At 36.9% G+C, this 19,630-nt stretch overlaps 1 protein-coding gene across 1 annotated transcript in view; it reads left to right on the forward strand.

Annotated features, from left to right (window-relative positions):
* PLXND1 (plexin D1) overlaps positions 1–19,630 on the forward strand; it is a gene marked incomplete at its 5' end in the record, with an annotated part of 188,054 nt that overhangs the window by 110,418 nt on the left and 58,006 nt on the right. Inside the window, 5 exons of the mRNA XM_081319699.1 lie at positions 6,024–6,138; positions 13,704–13,811; positions 15,726–15,838; positions 17,756–17,863; positions 18,677–18,807. Of these exons, the coding sequence (XP_081175825.1) occupies positions 6,024–6,138; positions 13,704–13,811; positions 15,726–15,838; positions 17,756–17,863; positions 18,677–18,807 (575 nt within the window). The remainder of the gene's footprint in view (positions 1–6,023; positions 6,139–13,703; positions 13,812–15,725; positions 15,839–17,755; positions 17,864–18,676; positions 18,808–19,630) is intronic.

Here is a 19,630-nt window from a genome sequence, read left to right on the forward strand (position 1 = left end):
TAATGCATATTTATTGTTCTCTTCAAAATCTGAAGTCTGAAAACCAAATTGTGAATTCTCTGTTTCCTTGTACCAATTTTATTAATTTTCAGAAAGAGATAAAATACAAAATAACAGAAAATATTGGGAGGGGAGGGGATCAAAAGGGGAAAGAAGTTTGTGTCTTGTACTGAGTAAAATTGAAAGTTACTCCTTTGTATTTTTTTTTTCATATTTGTTATTTTTTCCCCCTTGTCTCTCTTGTTGTAAAAAGAAAAAATCACAGTAGCCTGACACACTTTCTTTTGGCAGGTGTATTTTAAGGCTCACTTTATCTATTTAATTTCAATCCTGAAGGAAATCAACCCTGACTGTTTCTTGGAAGGACAGAAAAGCTCAAATACTTTTCCAATGAGAAGACTCATTGGAAAAGACCCTGATACTGGGGAAGATTGAAGGCAAAAGGAATAGGGGATGGCAGAAGATGAGATGGTTAGACAGTGTCATTGATGCAATGAACATGAATTTGGACACACTCTGGGAGGCAATGGAGGATAGGAGGGCTGGGGTGCTATGGGCCACAGGGTCACGAAGAATTGAACACAATCTCTTCTCACTGGAGGCTTTTAAAAAGAGATTGGACAGCCATTTGTCCAGAATGGTCTAGGGCAGCAGTCCCCAAACTTTGCAGCTTGGCAACCCGGCTGGGGGAGGACAAGGGAACTGGGCCCCGTGCACGCGCAGCTGCACTCGTATAAGAGAGATGAGAAGCCTTTGGGGCATGGTTTTGTGCTCCTTCAGGCTTCTCCATGCCAAAAGCTTCTGCAAAGAGACAGAAGGCCTGACGCAATGTGAGATTGCTCCCCCAAAGCCTTTCGTCCGTTTGCAAAAGCTTTTGGCACAGGGAAGAGAAGCCTTTGGGGGCATGGTCTCGTTCTCCTTCAGACTCACTGTCAACGCTGCTAACATCGAATGTTATTGCTTCACTAGAGATGAAGAAGTAGCTATTTCATATGTTAAACTTGTGTATTGCTTTAAGACTTGTGTATTGCTTTAGTTTAAAATTGGGAGGAGGGAAGAGTAGGAATGCACTTTCAAGGCCATTTGTCTCTCTAAAGAAGATAAGGCTTTGGCGTTCTTCTAACGGAAGGGAAACTGATTCTTTAAATTAATTGGAGAATATGATTAATGACAAAATTAGAAAGGTGGAGAATTGTGTTTTACTATATTGTGCAAGGGGCGGAGATTTCAGATTCCAGCTTCCTTCGAGCAAGCATTTGCCGGTGTATTAGGCTTAATAAAAGACTTTTAAGGTAAACAATGCCTCAGAGTCACTTGAAAAGCCCATACTTGACACTCACCTAGTTCTGCCCGACACTCCAAAAATGGATTGGGCGTCCTGCGCAGGTAGCTTCGGTGAGTCAGCAAAGCTGAGCAGGCTGCACTTGTCCCACTCAGCCTCTGCTCTCCCCACTCCGCTTTTCGGGAGCAGGCAGCTTGGCAGCCTGGCTGGGGTGGGGGGAGGAAGAGGGGAATCTGACCACATGACTGGCAGGCTGGTGCACATGCTGCACTCACACAAGAGAGAAGAGGACCTATTGGGGTGCTGCTCACATGAGTGGAGCTGCACACACACTCATGCACTTCAGTCTGCCTCTTGTGTGGTCCAATTCTGAATAGGCCACGTCCCAGTAGTGGGCTGGGAGTTGGGGACTCCTGTAATAACGAGGAGGAGGAGGAGGAAGGGACCTTGGAGGTCATCTAGTCCAACCCCCTGCTCAGGCAGGAAACCCTACACCATTTCAGACAAGTGGCTGGCCAGTCTCTTTTTAAAAACTTCCAGTGTTGGAGCATTCACCACTTCTGGAGGCAGGTTGTTCCACTGGTTAATTGTTCTAACTGTCAGGACGTTTCTCCTTAGTTCCTGGTTGCTTCTCTCCTTGATTAGTTTCCATCCGTTGCTTCTTGTCCTGTCTTCAGGTGCTTTGGAGAATAGCTTGACTCCCTCTTCTTTGTGGCAGCCCCTGAGATACTGGAAGACTGCCATCATATCCCCCTCGTCCTTTTCTTCATTAAACTAGACATACCCAATTCCATCAACCCTTGGAGTTGAGCCTGAGCAGAGGTTGAACTAGAAAATCTCCAAGTTCTCTTCCAACTCTGTTATTCTTTTATTCTGATTGAACAACAATAATAACATTTAGTTTCTAAAGAACTATATACAGTATGTTTTTGAGGGGCAGGAATCTAAAAGCCTATCTTCTTGAAAAGTGATAGGAAACATCCCCTAATGAGGGACCAAAAAAACCCCATAACCTTGCCATAAGAGAGTTAAAATGTGTTTATTTGATTATTAGAATTTTAAAACACTTCAATCTTGCTATTTGACAGTACACAAAGGAAAAATCCATAATTAATTATATAATAATGAAACAATCATAACACAGATATTAAATTACTTTATGGAGCCCATAAAGAACTCTGTAGTTTTCCCTTAACTAATTAAGAAGCCTTCCTGAAAAGTTGCATTTTAGTTTCCTTCAAAAAAGAGACGGCAAGGTTAGAGCAAGCCTAAATTCCAGTGGTGAACTGTTTGACAGCAAGGGTACAATAATGGAGAAGCATTTTCTCCTAGTCTTGGCACCTCAATCTCCCAGTAAATATGAAATATCAACAGGTATTTTTACAAATTGCACAGGAAGATTCTTGTTGAAGGAGGCAGCCTGCAAGTGTTTTGCCCCCAACAGATATATTTTAAGAGACAGAGAAGGAGAGTTTTTACTCTTAATGGACTGACTGGAAATTTTTAGTTGTCTCTATCAGGATTCAGCAGTTTAATAACCTCTACCAGGTGTTTGTAGAATTAAACGAAAATGAATTTGCATTTGATTCCTTATTCACAAGAAACTGTAATAATAATAATAATAATAATAATAATAATAATAATAATAATAATAATAATAATAATAATAATAATAATAATAATAATAATAATAATAATAATAATAATAATAATAACTTGGAAGGGACCTTGGAGGTCATCTAGTCCAACCCCCTGCTAAGGCAGGAAACCCCATACCATTTCAGACAAATGGCTGTCCAGTCTCTTCTTAAAAACTTCCAGTGTTGGAGCATTCACCACTTCTGGAGGCAGGTTGTTCCACTGGTTAGTTGTTCTAACTGTCAGGAAGTTTCTCCTTAGTTCTAAGTTGCTTCTCTCCTTGACTAGTTTCCATCCATTGCTTCTTGTCCTGCTTTCAGGTGCTTTGGAGAATAGCTTGGCTCCCTCTTCTTTGTGGCAGTCCCTGAGATATTGAAACACTGCTATCATGTCACCCCTCACCCTTCTCTTCATTAAACTACACATACCCAATTCCAGCAACCGTTCCCTATGTTTTAGCCTCCAGTCCCCCAATCATCTTTGTTGCTCTTCTCTGTACTCTTTCTAGAGTCTCGACATCTTTTTTACATCGTGGTGACCAAAACTGGATGCAGTATTCCAGGTGTGGCCTTACCAAGGCATTGTAAAGTGGTATTAGTATAGTATAGTATAGAACATTTATTATCCAAATCATGCTATTTCTGTAAAGAATGTAATCCAAGTTTCCATAATTAAGATACACATATTCTTAATTGCTTCGATTTTGCACAAAATTTAAGATATGTGAATAAATCAGTTTCTTCACCTGAGTCTTCCTCTGGACATGAGTTAGACTTCTTGATATGCAGAAGTGGCCAACACTGAGTTACTTCTCACTCTATGAGTGAGAAAACAGATAAGAGCATATCTGGCCATTATAAGCACAAAGGACAGATGGAAACAAAGAGAACATTAAGTAGTCTGTTAAGTGGTATGAACTGAAAAACTAAACATTGCATTTTTAGAATTTTGGCTTTATAACTAATTATTAACTGCAGTTGCTGAAATTCTGTTGGCACCAGATTTCAGCTTTCTTCAACACATTTTATTTATTCTGAGTTCTTGGATCTTCTTACGAGCCTATTATGTGGGTCCATTCCTGCCGTGAGCTGAATTCTGATGCTTGCTGGAAATTACTGGAAATTATTAGCCATAATTTCCTAGTCACCTATTTCACCTACCTCTACTGCTGTTTAACTCCTAGATTCATCAGTAGTAGGTGCAAATTATTTCATTTCTCTTTAATTTCCACTCCATTTTACCAACATAATATCATGATATCATAATAGAATTGATCAAAATATACCTTTGATCAAAACTGCATGAAGAATGATAGAAATACAATATAGTTCAATATAGCATGGACCTTCTGGGCCAATGGTGGAGATTGGGACACATTGTGTTACAGTTCTTCACATCCTTCTCCAACAGGTGGTTCTAGTCATTGTTGAGGGGAGAGATAGGACCCACAGGTCCTCACTGGTGGGGTGACTCAGGGTTCAACGCTCTCCTGATTAACATTTAAAGAACCCCAGTTGGTGAAGTCCTCTGCTGGTTCACAGCTTGGTATCATCAGCATATTGATGATACTCAGTTTTACAAATGCAATTGAAGCTATTTAGGTACTGACTCCTCATCTGGTGGCTGTTTGGGTCTGCATGGGAAGGAATAGGCACCCATTGAATCCTGACCAGAGTGGTTGTGGTTGTTTGGTCCCCCAATTCAGGACATTCTCACCATTAGTTTTGAATAGAGTTGCACTTCCCACTTCAAGAGTTATACACAACTTTGGGAGTCCTCCTGCTCCTCAAAGCTGAGACTTTTTCACAGGTACAAAGCTGTGGCCTTTTCACAGGTACATCTTATGTGCCAGTTGTGCCTCTTCCTTGATCAAGAGGTTCTTCCAATTGTCATTCACACCCTGGTCACCTCACAACTGGACCATTTCAGTGAATTCCACATGGGGCTTGTTATAACAAAATAAGTAATAAATTAAAAAAAACACCTGGATGCTACAACTGGTTCAAAGTAGCTTGAGCAGTATTGGACATTCCTTGTTGTGCCTAACTGTCAGCATTTGCTACACAAATAGCATTGGCTACCAATTGGCCTCTGATGCAGTTCCAAGGCACTGCTTGTTACCTTTAAAGCTCATCATGGCATAGAGCCTGGCTATCTGAGGAACTATCACTCTCCCATTGTTTCAGTCTTCCCAGTACAAAGTGAGTACACTTCAGGTAATCTCAATTAAATATTGTCATCTTGGAGGCCCAGGAAACATGTCTTCTCTGTCAGGACCCTGACCTCTGGAACAGCATCTCCACAAAGAGATAGAGAACACCCATTCTCGCGGGGTTCTGAAAAGTCCTTAAAACATTTCTTTGGTCCAAAGCCAGATGTTAATATTGGGGGGGAGGGGTGGATTATAGTAGCTGTTTTAGTACAAGATGTCTTGTTTTGCTGGTGTTTTTTATTGTTTTAAATTTGCATTAGATTTTGTAAGCCACCCAGGGTCTATTACAATGCATTGTTATAACAAAATAAGTAATAAATAAAAAAACAGTAGTAGTATTAACGGTTATTATTTTAACTTGGGAATTCTGTGAATAAACTTTAAAGCGAAATAAAATTTGCTACATGTAAGTAAGTTACTTTATAGATATATTCATATCTGGGATGCAGACAGTTCCTGAAAAAGTACCTATACTTTTAAAAATAAAATAACGGGGAAAAATAAAACCTAAAGAAGTTGACATACTTTCTACCAGGATTCTTTGCTGAGTAGAAATATTAACTTTAATCTTTTACTCTATATCCTAGTAGTATTATCATGTAACCTCTGTGCAGCTGTTTCCATTTTTTTGCCAATCGTTATCCCCAAGCTCATTATTCTTTGTACGCATACACAGGCCTGTGATAATAGTTGTCCGATCTGGAAATGCTAACCAAAATGAAGTCTTGATATTAAATTACATTATTGTGTTTATTGCAAAATGAGAAACTACATACTTTGCTAAGTTCAGGCATTCATGTCAAGCAGCTTTCCCTTGTAATGTGATTTCTTTATTTCTTCTTTCTTTTCTGTTAAATAACTGGGCGATAGCTTCTTTCTGTTCTTTCTTAGATCCAGGTTGGGAAATTCAATCAAACAATTACTATGTTGCATCTTGGAGGAAGTGAAACAGCTATCACAGTTTCAATAGTCATCTGTAGCGTCTTACTCCTGTTCTCTATTGTAGGTAAGAAACCATACTGATTCCAAATGTGTTAAGCATGCATTTGCAACAACTGAAATTGTTACTATCTATAAAATAATGTATTTACCATAATAGGAGATTGGGTGGGCAACATTTATGTGATGACCACTCAGTAATTATTTTGGGATTTAAGGATTTTCAAAAGATGTTTAAGGTAATCAGGAGGCAAAGCAGCAACGCAGCGTGGTGACATTGTACATATGGGCAGAACTAAACTTTGTAGACTTCTCTATTTCAACCTGGAAGTTTCTTGTTTTTTTTCCTTTTTCTAGACTGATAAGTCCAGAACCTTAATATATCATAACTGTGTCATTTCATCATTTAAACTGGCAGGAGATTAAACTATTAATGTTTGACTATTACGAGGGCAATTTGGAAATAAACCTCCGTTTAGTTATCAATGACAGACACTTGCAGATACAGAACTTTTATTATACACATTAGAAAACTACAACATTACATTACTTTTTGACATAATTGCCATTTCAAATTGAGGCACTTATCATAACGTCTTGCCTCGTTTGAAATTCCTTCTGCAAAAAAAATCTCCCGCCTGGGGATGAAGCCACCCTGTAACAGGATCCTAAACCCATTCAGTGTGTTCTATGCTCCTCAGAAAGGAGTTTTGGTAACCAATGAGCACAAAACTTGCAGTATCCCAAATTTTCTGTCACTATCTCATACAAAACAGTCCGAGAAATTTGGGGAAAGTGTAAAGAAAGCGCAAATATCGTGAACCAACGGACTGAGCGGCCACTTCTTGCCTCATCGTGCATGTCATTTCATCCATCTTTAAACATGTGACACATTGACGTACGAGACCTTCACTCATCATGTTTGGTCCGTAAACACTACACCATTCGCGATGAATCGCAGCTGCCAAAAGTTTTTTTGCACACAGGAATCGTATTACTGCATGCACTACACATTTGGAGGGATTTTCTGTGGCAGGGTTCATTTTCAATTGATCTAGTGCAGGGGTGTCAAACTGCTGTCCCACGGGCCAGACGCATCATCCCAAAACTGCGCCCACCCCATTGCCGGCAATGGAGAAAAAGCTCAGATACGTTGTGCGACGTCACATGACATCACGAGTTTGACATATCTGATCTGGCGGATGAGTCAACTGCCACACAACCTTCTCCTTCCACTCCTCACTGCCTACTGAACTACTGTGCATGACACCTTAGGGCGGGTGTCACTATCCCCGCCTATTTCTCGCACATGCTCAAACAGAGGTTTATTTCCGAATTGCCCTCATATTTGGTGGCTCTGGAACATGCTGAAAATAATCTTGTGAATGGCATGTAGAATATCAGTTGTCTACTCCTGTACAAATTTAAACTAAATGCTGATATTTCAATGTAACTTGCGTCTGTATTTATTCTGGAAGTGGAACATCTTACCTCCCTGAGAAACATGAATGTTTAATCCACCTAACCACTTTCTCAGTCTCCCACTTTCCTTTTTTATCCATTCATTCTTCTTTCATATATTTTGTTTCACAATACAGTCTTCATTCTTTTTTTGTCACCAAACTATCTTAACACTCATCTCTCACTGTTTATTCATTCCACATTGATTCATCACCCATTGATTTTACCACACATGTTAGCTAAGTACTTCATTTGGGTTATAATTCAACTTTTATGTTCCTCCTGACATATCCAATTTTAATTTCCATATAACAGTGAACAGAGCCACAATCTGATACACAATCATTTTTGCTTCTTTCAGTAAATATTCATTTCTCAAAAATATCACATATTACCTATCGCTTTTCTATTATAATTTGTACATCTTAATATTTCTCCAACCACTTTCTCATCTTTAAGAAACATTATACCTAGGTACGCAAATTCATTTATTTTGATACATGTATTATTTCTATCATCTGTCACTCTTATTGCATTCAACAACCAAGCCTCAACTCTATGATTACTGGAAAAAGTCATCATTAATCAAATTTGATTGCTTTATCATATGCTTTCTCTAGGTCAACAGACATACAGTAAACTGTCATTCCTACATTTCTGCTAAACAGCAAAAATCTAGTTTGCGCATAAACTAGTTTGCATGTCTTAATCAGGATTTTATTGTATGCCTTCTTGGACACTTAATAAGTCATTTTTTTAAAAAAAAACCATTCTCATAGCATATATGATTTCATTTTCATCCATTTTTCTTGGACTTTAATGTTTTATTAATTCCACTCATCAACGTATCATTATCATTCAGATACAAATATCTAAAATGTTCCTTGGCTCACTAATGTTTGAATCCTCACTTTTAATTCTTAATATCATCCATTCTGCTGGAGGCTCCTTGTTTAGCCTTTTCACCCATTTGCAAAACAATTTGTATTCATGTCAGAATCATTGCATTTTCTCTTCCTCTATAACCTTATCGTTCCTTACGCTTTTTAACATTCTTTGGCATTATACTTTTCTCAGCCTGGACATCATATAGAGATTTTCTACCATGCTCATTTTTGCAGCATTGTTCCTGTACATATACATACTTTATATGTATTTATTCTCCTTCACAGCTACTTTATGTTATCATTTGACCAGGCATCCTTTTCCAAACTTTCTCTTAGTACAGCTCCAGACTTTTCTGTGGCAGAGAAGTTTTCACTCATCCAAGCAATATCTACATCATCTTTCCTTGGGTCCACTTTCTATTCATCCTTTTGGGAGATTAATCTATTTTATAATCCTTTTTCAAACAGGATATGTATTTTCCCTCCATTATTTCATTCTTGTTTTTAACTTGCTTTTTCCTCGATATTTTTTTTCCTATGATCCACCTTAACACTTCCAAAATGGCTTTTCCTTCAATCAGAACATCTCATTATCTTCTTAGCACTCTCTAATTTTCTCAGATTTTCATCAAAAACAAACCAAATCAATCATGCTTGTAGATATATATCCATTAATTCTTTTGCCATTTATAAGTTATGGAAAAGCATAAATCTTTTATGCTCTGAACCATTTAAGCACATTCAAAGAATAACTAATTTAATGTTAATATTTATTACTTTAATATTTTTCATTTTTTAATGAGTCTAGAGTCGCCTGCAGAATGAGATGGACAGCATATAAATGGATGAATAAATGAATGAATGAACAAACGAACAAATAATATCTGCTATTCCATAAATTATCTTTGGTGCTTCCAACATTGCCATTCAATGGAGCGTAACATACACCTATTAACAACCTAGAGATTCCTACTTTTATGTGCAAGCACAACTTAAATCACATCAGTGTATGCTTTCTGGCATAAATTGTATTCCTTTTATCCATATTTAAAATTACCTTTGTGTAATATACTTCATGGTATCTGTTCATTTAGGTCCACTTCATGAGATCATGCAGTATCTCCTTTATTCAAATCTGCTATATTTTCTCCCTTTCTTTTATTTAAGAATGACATCTGCTTTTCTTCCATATCATTTGTTAATTTTTATCATTTTTTAAAATTTATTTATTTTGTGACTCTGAGTCATTGTTGACTACTGGTGACTGCACAGACAAGTCCCTGCAGTTTCCTTGGCAACGGAAATGTTTTGCCCTTACCTCTTTCTGAGGCTGAGAGAGTGCGACTGGCACTCAAAGTTACCCAGACTTTTTAGGGAAACCAGCAGAGAAGATTGCAAATGGCAGTCATGTGATCCTGGGGCACTTATAATCACATGACCACAAGTGGGCTGGGACAGCCAGAATTGCAAGGACTGGTTGTAACCACGATTTGTTCAGCTCTGTCATAACGTGGAATGGTTGCTGACCAAATGGTCATAGATCGAGAACTGCATGTATACGTTTTCCTGCATCCAACTGACTTGGAAGTATAAGCTGTATATTGCAAGCTTTCAAGAGAAAGCTTTTATTTGTTGGTACAAAGCTACCATCAGATGTACTACATTACACAGATTTAAATCTACTAAATGGATCAGATTGGTTTTCAATAATTCCTTACATATATAAAATCCACACATATGCTTAGTATGATAGCTATGGTACAATTATGATTTCTAGTTGCTTTAATTTAATTATATACAATTAATATATTTGTTTATTCAGTTCATAACTTGCTTTTCTGCCCCAAGAGCCAAAGCTATCCATAGAACTTATAGAAATTTGTTAAGCAAATATAAATACAATTTATTTTTATTGTATTTTTACTAAATAATAATCCACTAATCAAAATTATGTTTAACTTTCTCATTTCATTGTTTTTAGTCATTCATTCTGGGCATAAATTTGTCTTGCATATTGCTATGTGCTGTTAAAGTCTGCCAGGTTTTGCTGCAGGCTACATATTAATGAGCCTGATTATAATGTTAATATTTTTCTGTGCCAAAATAGTTAATATTGTGCCAGAATTAATACAAAGATAGGTTCTGAGAGGTTTTATCAGATGTTCACAGTCATTAGATCAATTTACATGTAACATAAAGTGCATAAGTAGTAGATTCATGTACTCTGCTTTTCCCCTCTGTTCCGATTGCAAGGAGGTGACAGTAAACACTGGCTTCCACTGTCATACACTGATCTTTTTAATGTTTGAATGAGAAATTATCTTTAACATTCACTAGGAAATTAAAAGTCCATTAGGAAGATTGAAAAAAATCTCAGAAGAAAACTGTGTTTCTATAATGATGCATGTAAACAACATGTATGTAAACATATAGTAACCATAAGTCAAACTTGACTCAAGGAAGCATATATTTATCTTATATTTTCTTTTATGTGTTTTATATTTTCTTGTCCTGAATTGTTGTTTGCAACTAGTACTTGTTTCAGTATACCAGAACTTGGTTTTGAAAGAACAGTCATAATTAATTGAAGATAACAGAATAACAGAGTTGGAAGGGACCTTGGAGGTCTTCTAGTCCAACCCTCAGCTCAGCCAGGAAACCCTAGACCATTTCAGAAAAATGGTTGTCCAATCTCTTCTTATAAGAGTTAGGAAGAGGACATGACCAGGGTAAGGATCAGGATTTGGGATGGGGTTAGGATCAGGATTGGGGTAGGAACGCGGTTGGGAACAACATTGGGGTTGCCCCCCAATAATATTTTCAAGCTTTAGCAAACAGACTATTGTCCGGATACATATGTTCAATTAACACTAATTAATATAACAGTAAATAGCTATAATATATATGCTAAACGATAATCATATACAGTATCAATTAGTCAATACATATCATTCTCCTTAGTAATATATATTCAAAATAACATATCACATTCATTTCTGGCTAGTTCGTTTTCCTAACCATTGGTAAAATTTATCCCATGTTTTAAAATAAATTGAATCCTCTTTCTCTTTAATCTCTAAAGTTAATCTGTCCATTTCTGCACATTCTAAAATTTTCTTGATTAAAATCTCCACAGTTGGTAGGTTTTCATTTTTCTAGTATTGGGCAAATGCTATTCTTGCTGCTGTCAATACATGCAATATTAGATACTCATTCTCCTTCTCATACTTAGCTCCTAATATTCCTAACAAAAACAGTTCTGGTTTAAATTCAACCTGTATTTTAGTCATCTTTTCCAACCATGTATGTATCTTAAGCCAGAACCTTTTCGCTTTAGGGCATACCCACCAGATATGGTAGTAGGTACCTGGCCTTTGTTTACATTTCCAGCAATTATTTGAAGTATTTTAAAACAATTTTAGCTAATTTTACTGGTGTCATATGCCATCTATAAAACATTTTATATAAATTTTCTTTATATGAAACTGCTTTAGTCAATTTAATATTTCTATCCCATAATTTTTGTCAGTCTTCCAAATCTATAGAATATCCAAAGTTTTTTGCCCATGTTATCATTGTATCTTTTACTTGTTCCTCTTCCATCTTCAAGCTTAGCAGAAATCTGTAAAGTTTCTTAATCAGGTTTTCATCTGTTTCCAATCTCTTCTTAAAAACTTCCAGTATTGGAGCATTCACAACTTCTGGAGGCAAGTTGTTTCACTGATTAATTGTTCTAAATGTCAGGACATTTCTACTTAGTACTAGATTGCTTGTCTGGTAGCAGAAGCTTCCACTTTCATTCCAAGAAAAGAAAGGAAGAAGTAGCATTTACAGTTCTTAAGTTTATGCTGGTAGTGCTAAGCTAGGGAGCGTGTATGTCTTCAGATGGTATGGAAATACAACTGATGGGAATCTTCACAAAGATCCTTACTAGATGTGTTGCAGATTTTGGTTCAGGATCATAAAGTAGCTATGTTGCCTACTTTGGTGCTAAGTTGGAACTTGGCATTATGTTTTTCATCACAGTACACCATTCTGTCTTTGACTGTGCAGAGATTTAATAAAATAAATGCTAACACTTTAAAAATGCAGCTATTTAGATTGCACTTAATAAAATAGTTCCAAATTGATGCAAGATTTTCAGTTGTTTCTAGATCCATTTCAAATCCATACTACAATTATTTTAAGTCCCTTCAAGTTTGGGGGAATGTTCTTAGGAAAAACACCTTTTTTCATCTTTAGATTTTGAACTGCTTCCCAGAACTTCTCTTAGTTCCTTATTACCTGATTTGTAGTGAATAGCAGAGAAAGAACTTTTCAGTCCTGGTGACTAGTTTGGAGTGTTTTTGCAAGAGATAGTCACTTGGGATTCAGTGAGAGGTCATCTGGTGTTAAGCAAACATCTTCTCCTCTTCTAAGTATTTTTAGGGTTGTTTTTTTTTTAAAATAATAATAACTTACTTTCATTTATTTTATTAAAGTTGTAGCTTTTGATTTTAATATTTTCTTTTATGGCATTTGAAGAATTAACAAATAACAAAAGAAAAATAAATGACACATTTAATATTTGTAGCTGCATGAATTCTCTATTTACTTCACAATTCAGTTGTTTCTTATGTAAATTAAATGGGTGATATACCTAACATTGTCATTCAGTCTTTTCTGAAACTTTTTGATCCATCAGACAGAGTTTCTCCAGGATGGCCTGTCACTAATTGCTTCTTATAATGATAGTATCTAGCCACCTGCTCTTCTGTTTTCAATTCTCTTTACCGGTAATTTCTCCAATTAAAGAGGAGAATTTATTATTTATTCTTCCTGCTTTCACACGATAGTATATGTCCAGAATGTTTAAATTCTAGTTTCGCTACTAGTAGTTCCAGGGAACAGTTTAGCTTTACTTCGGCTAATATTCAGCTAATGTTTAATACATTTAATACATATTGCCATCTAAATACAGGTATGCTCCTCTGGAGTTTGGTATTTTGTAAAATATCATAAATGGTATCTACTGTAGAAAGAACAACTGAACTTCCTAAACCTTCGGAAACATATTTTGATATACAACCCAACAGACTAAATTTCAAACCCAGCTCTGATAAATGTTTATCTTTCCAATTGGTTAGAAAGCTATTATAGCAGCAGCTATTATAACTTCTGGAATAGTAGATATTATCATGTGCACTTTTTCTTAACAAATAATCATAAATCAGTCCTGGTTTAATACAAAAGATTCCTTTGTTATTTTGGCTTTGGGGCCACTTTTTCCCTTTCTGTATTCCAGCACTGTTTGTGTTTTGCACCAAAAGCCGACGGGCAGAGCGTTATTGGCAAAAAACTCTGCTGCAGATGGAAGAGATGGAGTCCCAGATTCGGGAAGAAATCCGTAAAGGTAAGCATTGTACTTGGGCAGAATGGAGGAGTTATTTGGCAGCAAAGAACACGAAAGAAAACTTATGTATCTGATAATTTAGGTTTGGATTATAACCTTCAAAGCCCTTAATGGTATAGGTCAGGGGTAGGCAACCTTGGCTCTTTTATGACTCGTGGACTGAGCATAGCTGGCTCAGGAATTCTGGGAGTTGAAGTCCACGAGTCATAAAAGAGCCAAGGTTGCCTACCCCTGGTATAGATCATCCTGCTAGGACAAGCCCATTCTTCTTGGGCCAGTAGGGAAGGCCTACTTTGGATCCCGTCGGTCAAAGAACTTCAATTATCAGAATCCAAAAGAAGTGCCTTCTCTGCTCTAGCACCTACCCTTTAACATCTTACCTTCTAAGGTAAGATCTGCCCTGACCCTCCTATCCTTCTGCAAGAGCCTGAAGATCTGGGTCTGCCGATTGCCTGGGGATTAAATGGGGGAGTTCCATGATGGAGGTGGCTGCTGGATTGATGGCAAACTACACCTCTCCTTCCCTCCCCCCCTTTTTCTCTGCTCTCCACCCATCTTTTTAGTTTTCATATTGATGTATTTTCATTGTGTTCTGAAAAGCTGACAGGCCAAGTTCAAGACCCGAGTGCTGTGCAATGCAGAGAGCTCCCATTACTTGTCCCAGCTCCTGCCCACCTAGCAATTCAAAAGCATGCAAATGCGAGTAGATAAAGAGGTACCATTTCAGTGGGAAGGTAATAGCGTTGCATGTGCCTCAGCATATAGTCATGCTGGCCACATAATTATGGAAATGTTTTCAGACAACACTGGTTCCCTCAGCTAAGAAACGGAGATGAGTACTGCCCGCTAGAGTTGGACACAACTGGAAAGGGGAAACCTTTACTTTTAGAGTAATCCCATGGCAAGATAGACAACAAATAAATTTAACAAATAAATAAATTATTTGAACTGCAGAAAGCAGACATAAAAAACAGAGATACCTTTGACAATGAGTCTTGTGACTGAAATCAGATTTTTGGAGAACTGCAAAATGCAGTTTTCCTTGGAAAGCGTGTAACCGTATAATTTTGAGAGAAGAGAAACTGAAATTGTACATTCTCAAAATTTCTATTCAGCTGGCTATTTTTGTGAACTTGGATTTGATTATTTTGAATGGATAAGGCACACCCTAAATTGAAAAATTTGTTCATTGGCATTGTAAGTTATAAACTGATAAACAATCAAAAGAATACGGTATTTATCTCTATCTTTAGTCGGTGTTTCCTAGAAGAATGGTACTAAAGCCAGCGCATGCTGTCTTGTGTATGACTTAAACTTTGGTTTCTGATTGTGTGAAATTTATATTCTGTAGAATCCACTGATAAAAAGAGGTGGCTCAGTGGGTTAGGCCGCTGAGCTTGTCGATCAGAAGGTCGGCAGTTTGGCGGGTCGAATCCCGAGTGCTGCGTAACAGAGTGAGCGCCTGTTACTCGTCCCAGCTTCTGCCAACCTAGCAGTTCGAAAGCACGTAAAAATGCAAGTAGAAAAATAGGGACCACTACGGTGGGAAGGTAACAGTGTTCTGTGCGCCTTTGGCGTCTAGTGATGCCGGCCACATGACCACGGAGACGTCCTCGGACAAGTTCTGGCTCTTCGGCTTTGAAACGGAGATGAGCACTGGCCCCTAGAGTTGGAAACGACTAGCACGCATGTGCGGGGGAACCTTTACCTTTTTATATATTGTTGCCTGCAGAAAACTACAAAAAAAAATCTTAGCCCATTAATCCGCCTAGCATAAATGGATTTTGTTTTGGACATAATTAAGCTGAAAAATTTACTACACATTAGGCAGAATAATATACTGTTAGTATTCATAATAATTTATACATTGAATGAAAGTGACTCATTCCCTTCATTATGGTTTCCTTTAATTAGGTTTTGCTGAACTTCAGACAGATATGACAGATCTTACCAAGGAATTAAATCGCAGCCAAGGAATCCCATTCCTTGAATACAAATACTTTGTGACTCGCACTTTCTTTCCCAAAGTAAGACAAAGTAGCATACTACTATTATTTATTTATAGGTCTTATATGTCACTTTATTTAGCTCACTCTGAGTACCGTACAACTTGCAAACCCATTTTTTTCAGATTATAAACAGGTTTTAAAATTATAACCATACTTTGTAAATTGTCATTTTTGGTGATTTTAAGCTCTGTGTATTTATGCATATATGTTTCGGGTTTTGTCAAGCTGTCTGTCATCAGGGGTGTGAATGCTATAAATATGTATCATTCTGATACACAGCACAAAAAAGTATATTAATTTTTCACCAAGCATACTTTTTATCACTTTTAGCTTTAGAAAATTACTAAAATGTATGGCAAGTATCTGATGAAAACTTCTTTAAAAACAGAAATCTGTGAGAAACTGTAGGCTCTTTTGGTGGGAGTTCTCTATTTCCCCTTTAAGGACCAGTTGTTTTCCCCACATTTTTTGGCAACTTTAATTTTAGAAGCAGAATAAATGAAAGCAAATAAAATATAAGTAACTACATTATATCCCAAGATATTCTGAAGATAAAACTCAAAATATTTTTCTTCAGGTCTTTAGGCAAGTCTACAAGTCTAGGATAACAAATCAGTTCTATTCTTTTAGTCCTTTTAAGGTAGAATAGTGGAGATACCCCATAGCCACTGTTTGTGGATTAGCCCTGAATAATTATATCTTTGCTGGGGAGGCCTGAATGTTGGACAAATGAGTTCATGATCTCAATATTGTGAAAGCTTTGTTTTTCCAAAATGTGCCTTGTCAAAAGTTGTTCTGTTTGTTCATTCAGAAATCTGCAGCCAGGAATTTAAAAGTTCCATAAGGCATATAAAGTTATTTATAAAGTTATATAAAGAGCCGTGGTGGCACAGTGGTTAGAATGCAGAATTGCAGGCTAATTCTACGCACAGGCTCAAGGTTGTCTCAACCTTCCATCCTTTCGAGGTTGGTAAAATGAGGACCAAGAGTGTTGGGGACAATATGCTGACTCTGTGAACCAGAAGCCTCCAGAAGCTGTGACTGCTCCAACACTGGAAGTTTTTAAAGAAGAGACTACACAACCATTTGTCTGAAATGATATAAGGTTTCCTGCCTGAGCTGGGGGTTGGACTAGAAGACCTCCAAGGTCACTTCCAACTCTGTTATTATTATAACCACTTAGCGAGTCCTGTAAAGCACTATGAAGTGGTATATAAGTCTAAGTGCTTTTGCTATTTTTTTTTCTAATGAGTGGTCTCATGTCATTACATCCTCTGGTAACTGTTAAAACATTAATGCTCTGTTAACATGCTGTTGAAAGAAAAGTCTTCATCAGGGTCCAGTTCAAGCTGAGAATAAACAAAATGGAGACTGCTTTAGAAAGAAGGTTGTAGTTTATTGAAGAGCAGAACCACAAGACATGAGGCTCTGGAGTAACTGATCACATGTAGCTGGGAATGATGGGCTTTCATACCTTTTTGGGCTTTTGTGTTTGGTGTTCCTGCTTCTGTGGCATGAACTTTGACCTGAGGTTCTTTTGAGTGTGTCCTTTTTGGTATGGGTGGGTTAATCCTATTATGTCCTAAAGGTCATGTTTCCTGTCCTTAGAGTTTGGGTGGGGGATGTAGATTTTAGGGTCTTTCTAATGTTGTTAGCTACAAGCCTCCTGGCTCCAGCCTTTCTGAAAGGATTATCACATCTGCATTTCTACAGACCTGGTTTCTGGCTGGGGGGAGGGAGACTTGGGGCTGTCTTTGCCTAAAATTTTTCATTATTCCTTTGGGGAAATATAATATTCTGCCTTTTTAAAATTTCCTTCTGGGGGAGGGGGCTGCTATCTTCCCACAATGCAATTTAGCAAAGACATGAAGAATTAAACTATGCCTCTTTTTTGCTAAATTCAAAATTCTTGCTTCCTCTGTTTATTTTTTCTAGTGTTCTTCTCTCTATGAGGAGCGATATATACTGCCTTCCCAGCACCTCAATTCCCAGATGGGGTCTCAAATCCAAGAAACTCACCCATTATTGTTGGGGGAATGGAAAGTATGTAATTCTTTGATAAATCCAGCTTAATCTATTATATCCACCATAGTACTGATCATTTTATTATGAGTGCTTAAGAATACGATATATTTGGGATATTGGAAAAGAAAAAACAGAGTAGCTAGTAAAGTTTCTTCTCAAGAAAATAGAAGAAACTGGTGAAATCTCTTTATGACTTGTACAGAATTGGAACACATTAAATGTTTGTGAAAATACAGAGTATAATGTAAATATAGCAACGGTATATTCAGTCTTTGATTTATTCCTGAAGAGATTAGTTTACATCACTGATTTATGTGTATTGTTTACATCTGTAGTACTTGTCCATAATGTCTAAAGTAATTCATTTTAGCCAAAGAATTCAGTCTGATATAAGCCCACAGGGTTACTAATTCCATTACTCTAAAAATAGTGCTTAGTGATTCAAGTTTAATATTAAAAAGTATCTGAGTGAAATGCAAGGAATTCTACTGCTGCTTTCTTTTCTTTAAGGTAAAGTCAGAGAATAGTCTACTTTTTGTACAAATCATAATGAAATATCTATTAGATTTACCGTTAAAAGGGTTCTGACTAAATTGGAGGAGCTTTGACATAATAGAGTTCAAACATCTAGTTTAAAAATCAGATAGTATACGTATCTGATTAATTCGGTTAATAGGAAATTCAATATTATTTTCCTTTGTTTGCATACTAGGGTGGTATGCCTTAATATTGTTTTCAGTGTGGTTATTGGCAAGTTTATTTTGTACGCTATGTGAAGAAAGAAAAATATGAAGCATTCTTTTCTCATCCAGATTGCCGTTTTTTCCTTAGATTCCTGAAAACTGTAGACCGAATATGGAAGAAGGAATTGCATTGTTCTCCACCTTACTTAACAACAAGCACTTTCTCATTGTGTTTGTCCATGCTCTTGAGCAGCAAAAAGATTTTGCTGTGCGAGACAGGTATGGCTCTTTGAAAACCTAAGCTAAAGTGAGATAGCACAAATTTAATTCACGCTGGCTACAGCTGTTATTCTGAAAAATTAGATGAGTCTACCCTGATTTTTTTTTCTCCATCAGAAACGCTTTCTGAAAAGTAGAATGTTTTTTCCTATGCTTTTCTGTACTGTTGCTCTGTGTTTTTTAAATCTATGCTTATAGAATAAATGTTTTATTTAATTATTTAATAAACTAGAACACAATGCTGTTTATGAATGTTACATAACAAAATTCTTTGTGACTATATAGATAATCCTCCATGTATAACTAGTTGTTTAATGATTGTTCTGAATTACGACAGTCTCAGAGAGGGTCCTTTACAGCCTGTAAAGTCCTTCTGGCCATTATAAAATGACACCCCCGCCTCCCCCATTACATGACTGCATTTCAGGTGCTTCGTAAAAGAGTCACATTTATAATTGGTTACAGTATCCCACAATCATGTGACCATAATTTGCAGCCTTTTTTTTGCTGATTTACGGCAAAAAAGACCCGTTTGGGAAAATGGAATCAAACTTACAACAGTCTGATTCACTTAACGACCACCGTAAAAACATTTGTAAAGTTGGATTGTAATTTTTAAGACGATCTTAAAGTCCATTTCGGTAATCTGGAAAGGAATTTGTTCATCTTCAGTAAGAACTGAAGTAAAGTGTTAAAAAGCTAAAGCCCTTCACAAACCCACAGACCAAATATTTCCTTTAAAGTAGCCATCTTGTTCTCTAGTAACTGACCTTCAAACTCTTGTTTTGAGTTTGAAATGTATTTTTTCCTACCCAAGAGTATC

Source organism: Vipera berus (genome assembly GCF_964194415.1).
Source record: "Vipera berus genome assembly, chromosome: 2".
NCBI classification, from domain to species: domain Eukaryota; kingdom Metazoa; phylum Chordata; class Lepidosauria; order Squamata; family Viperidae; genus Vipera; species Vipera berus.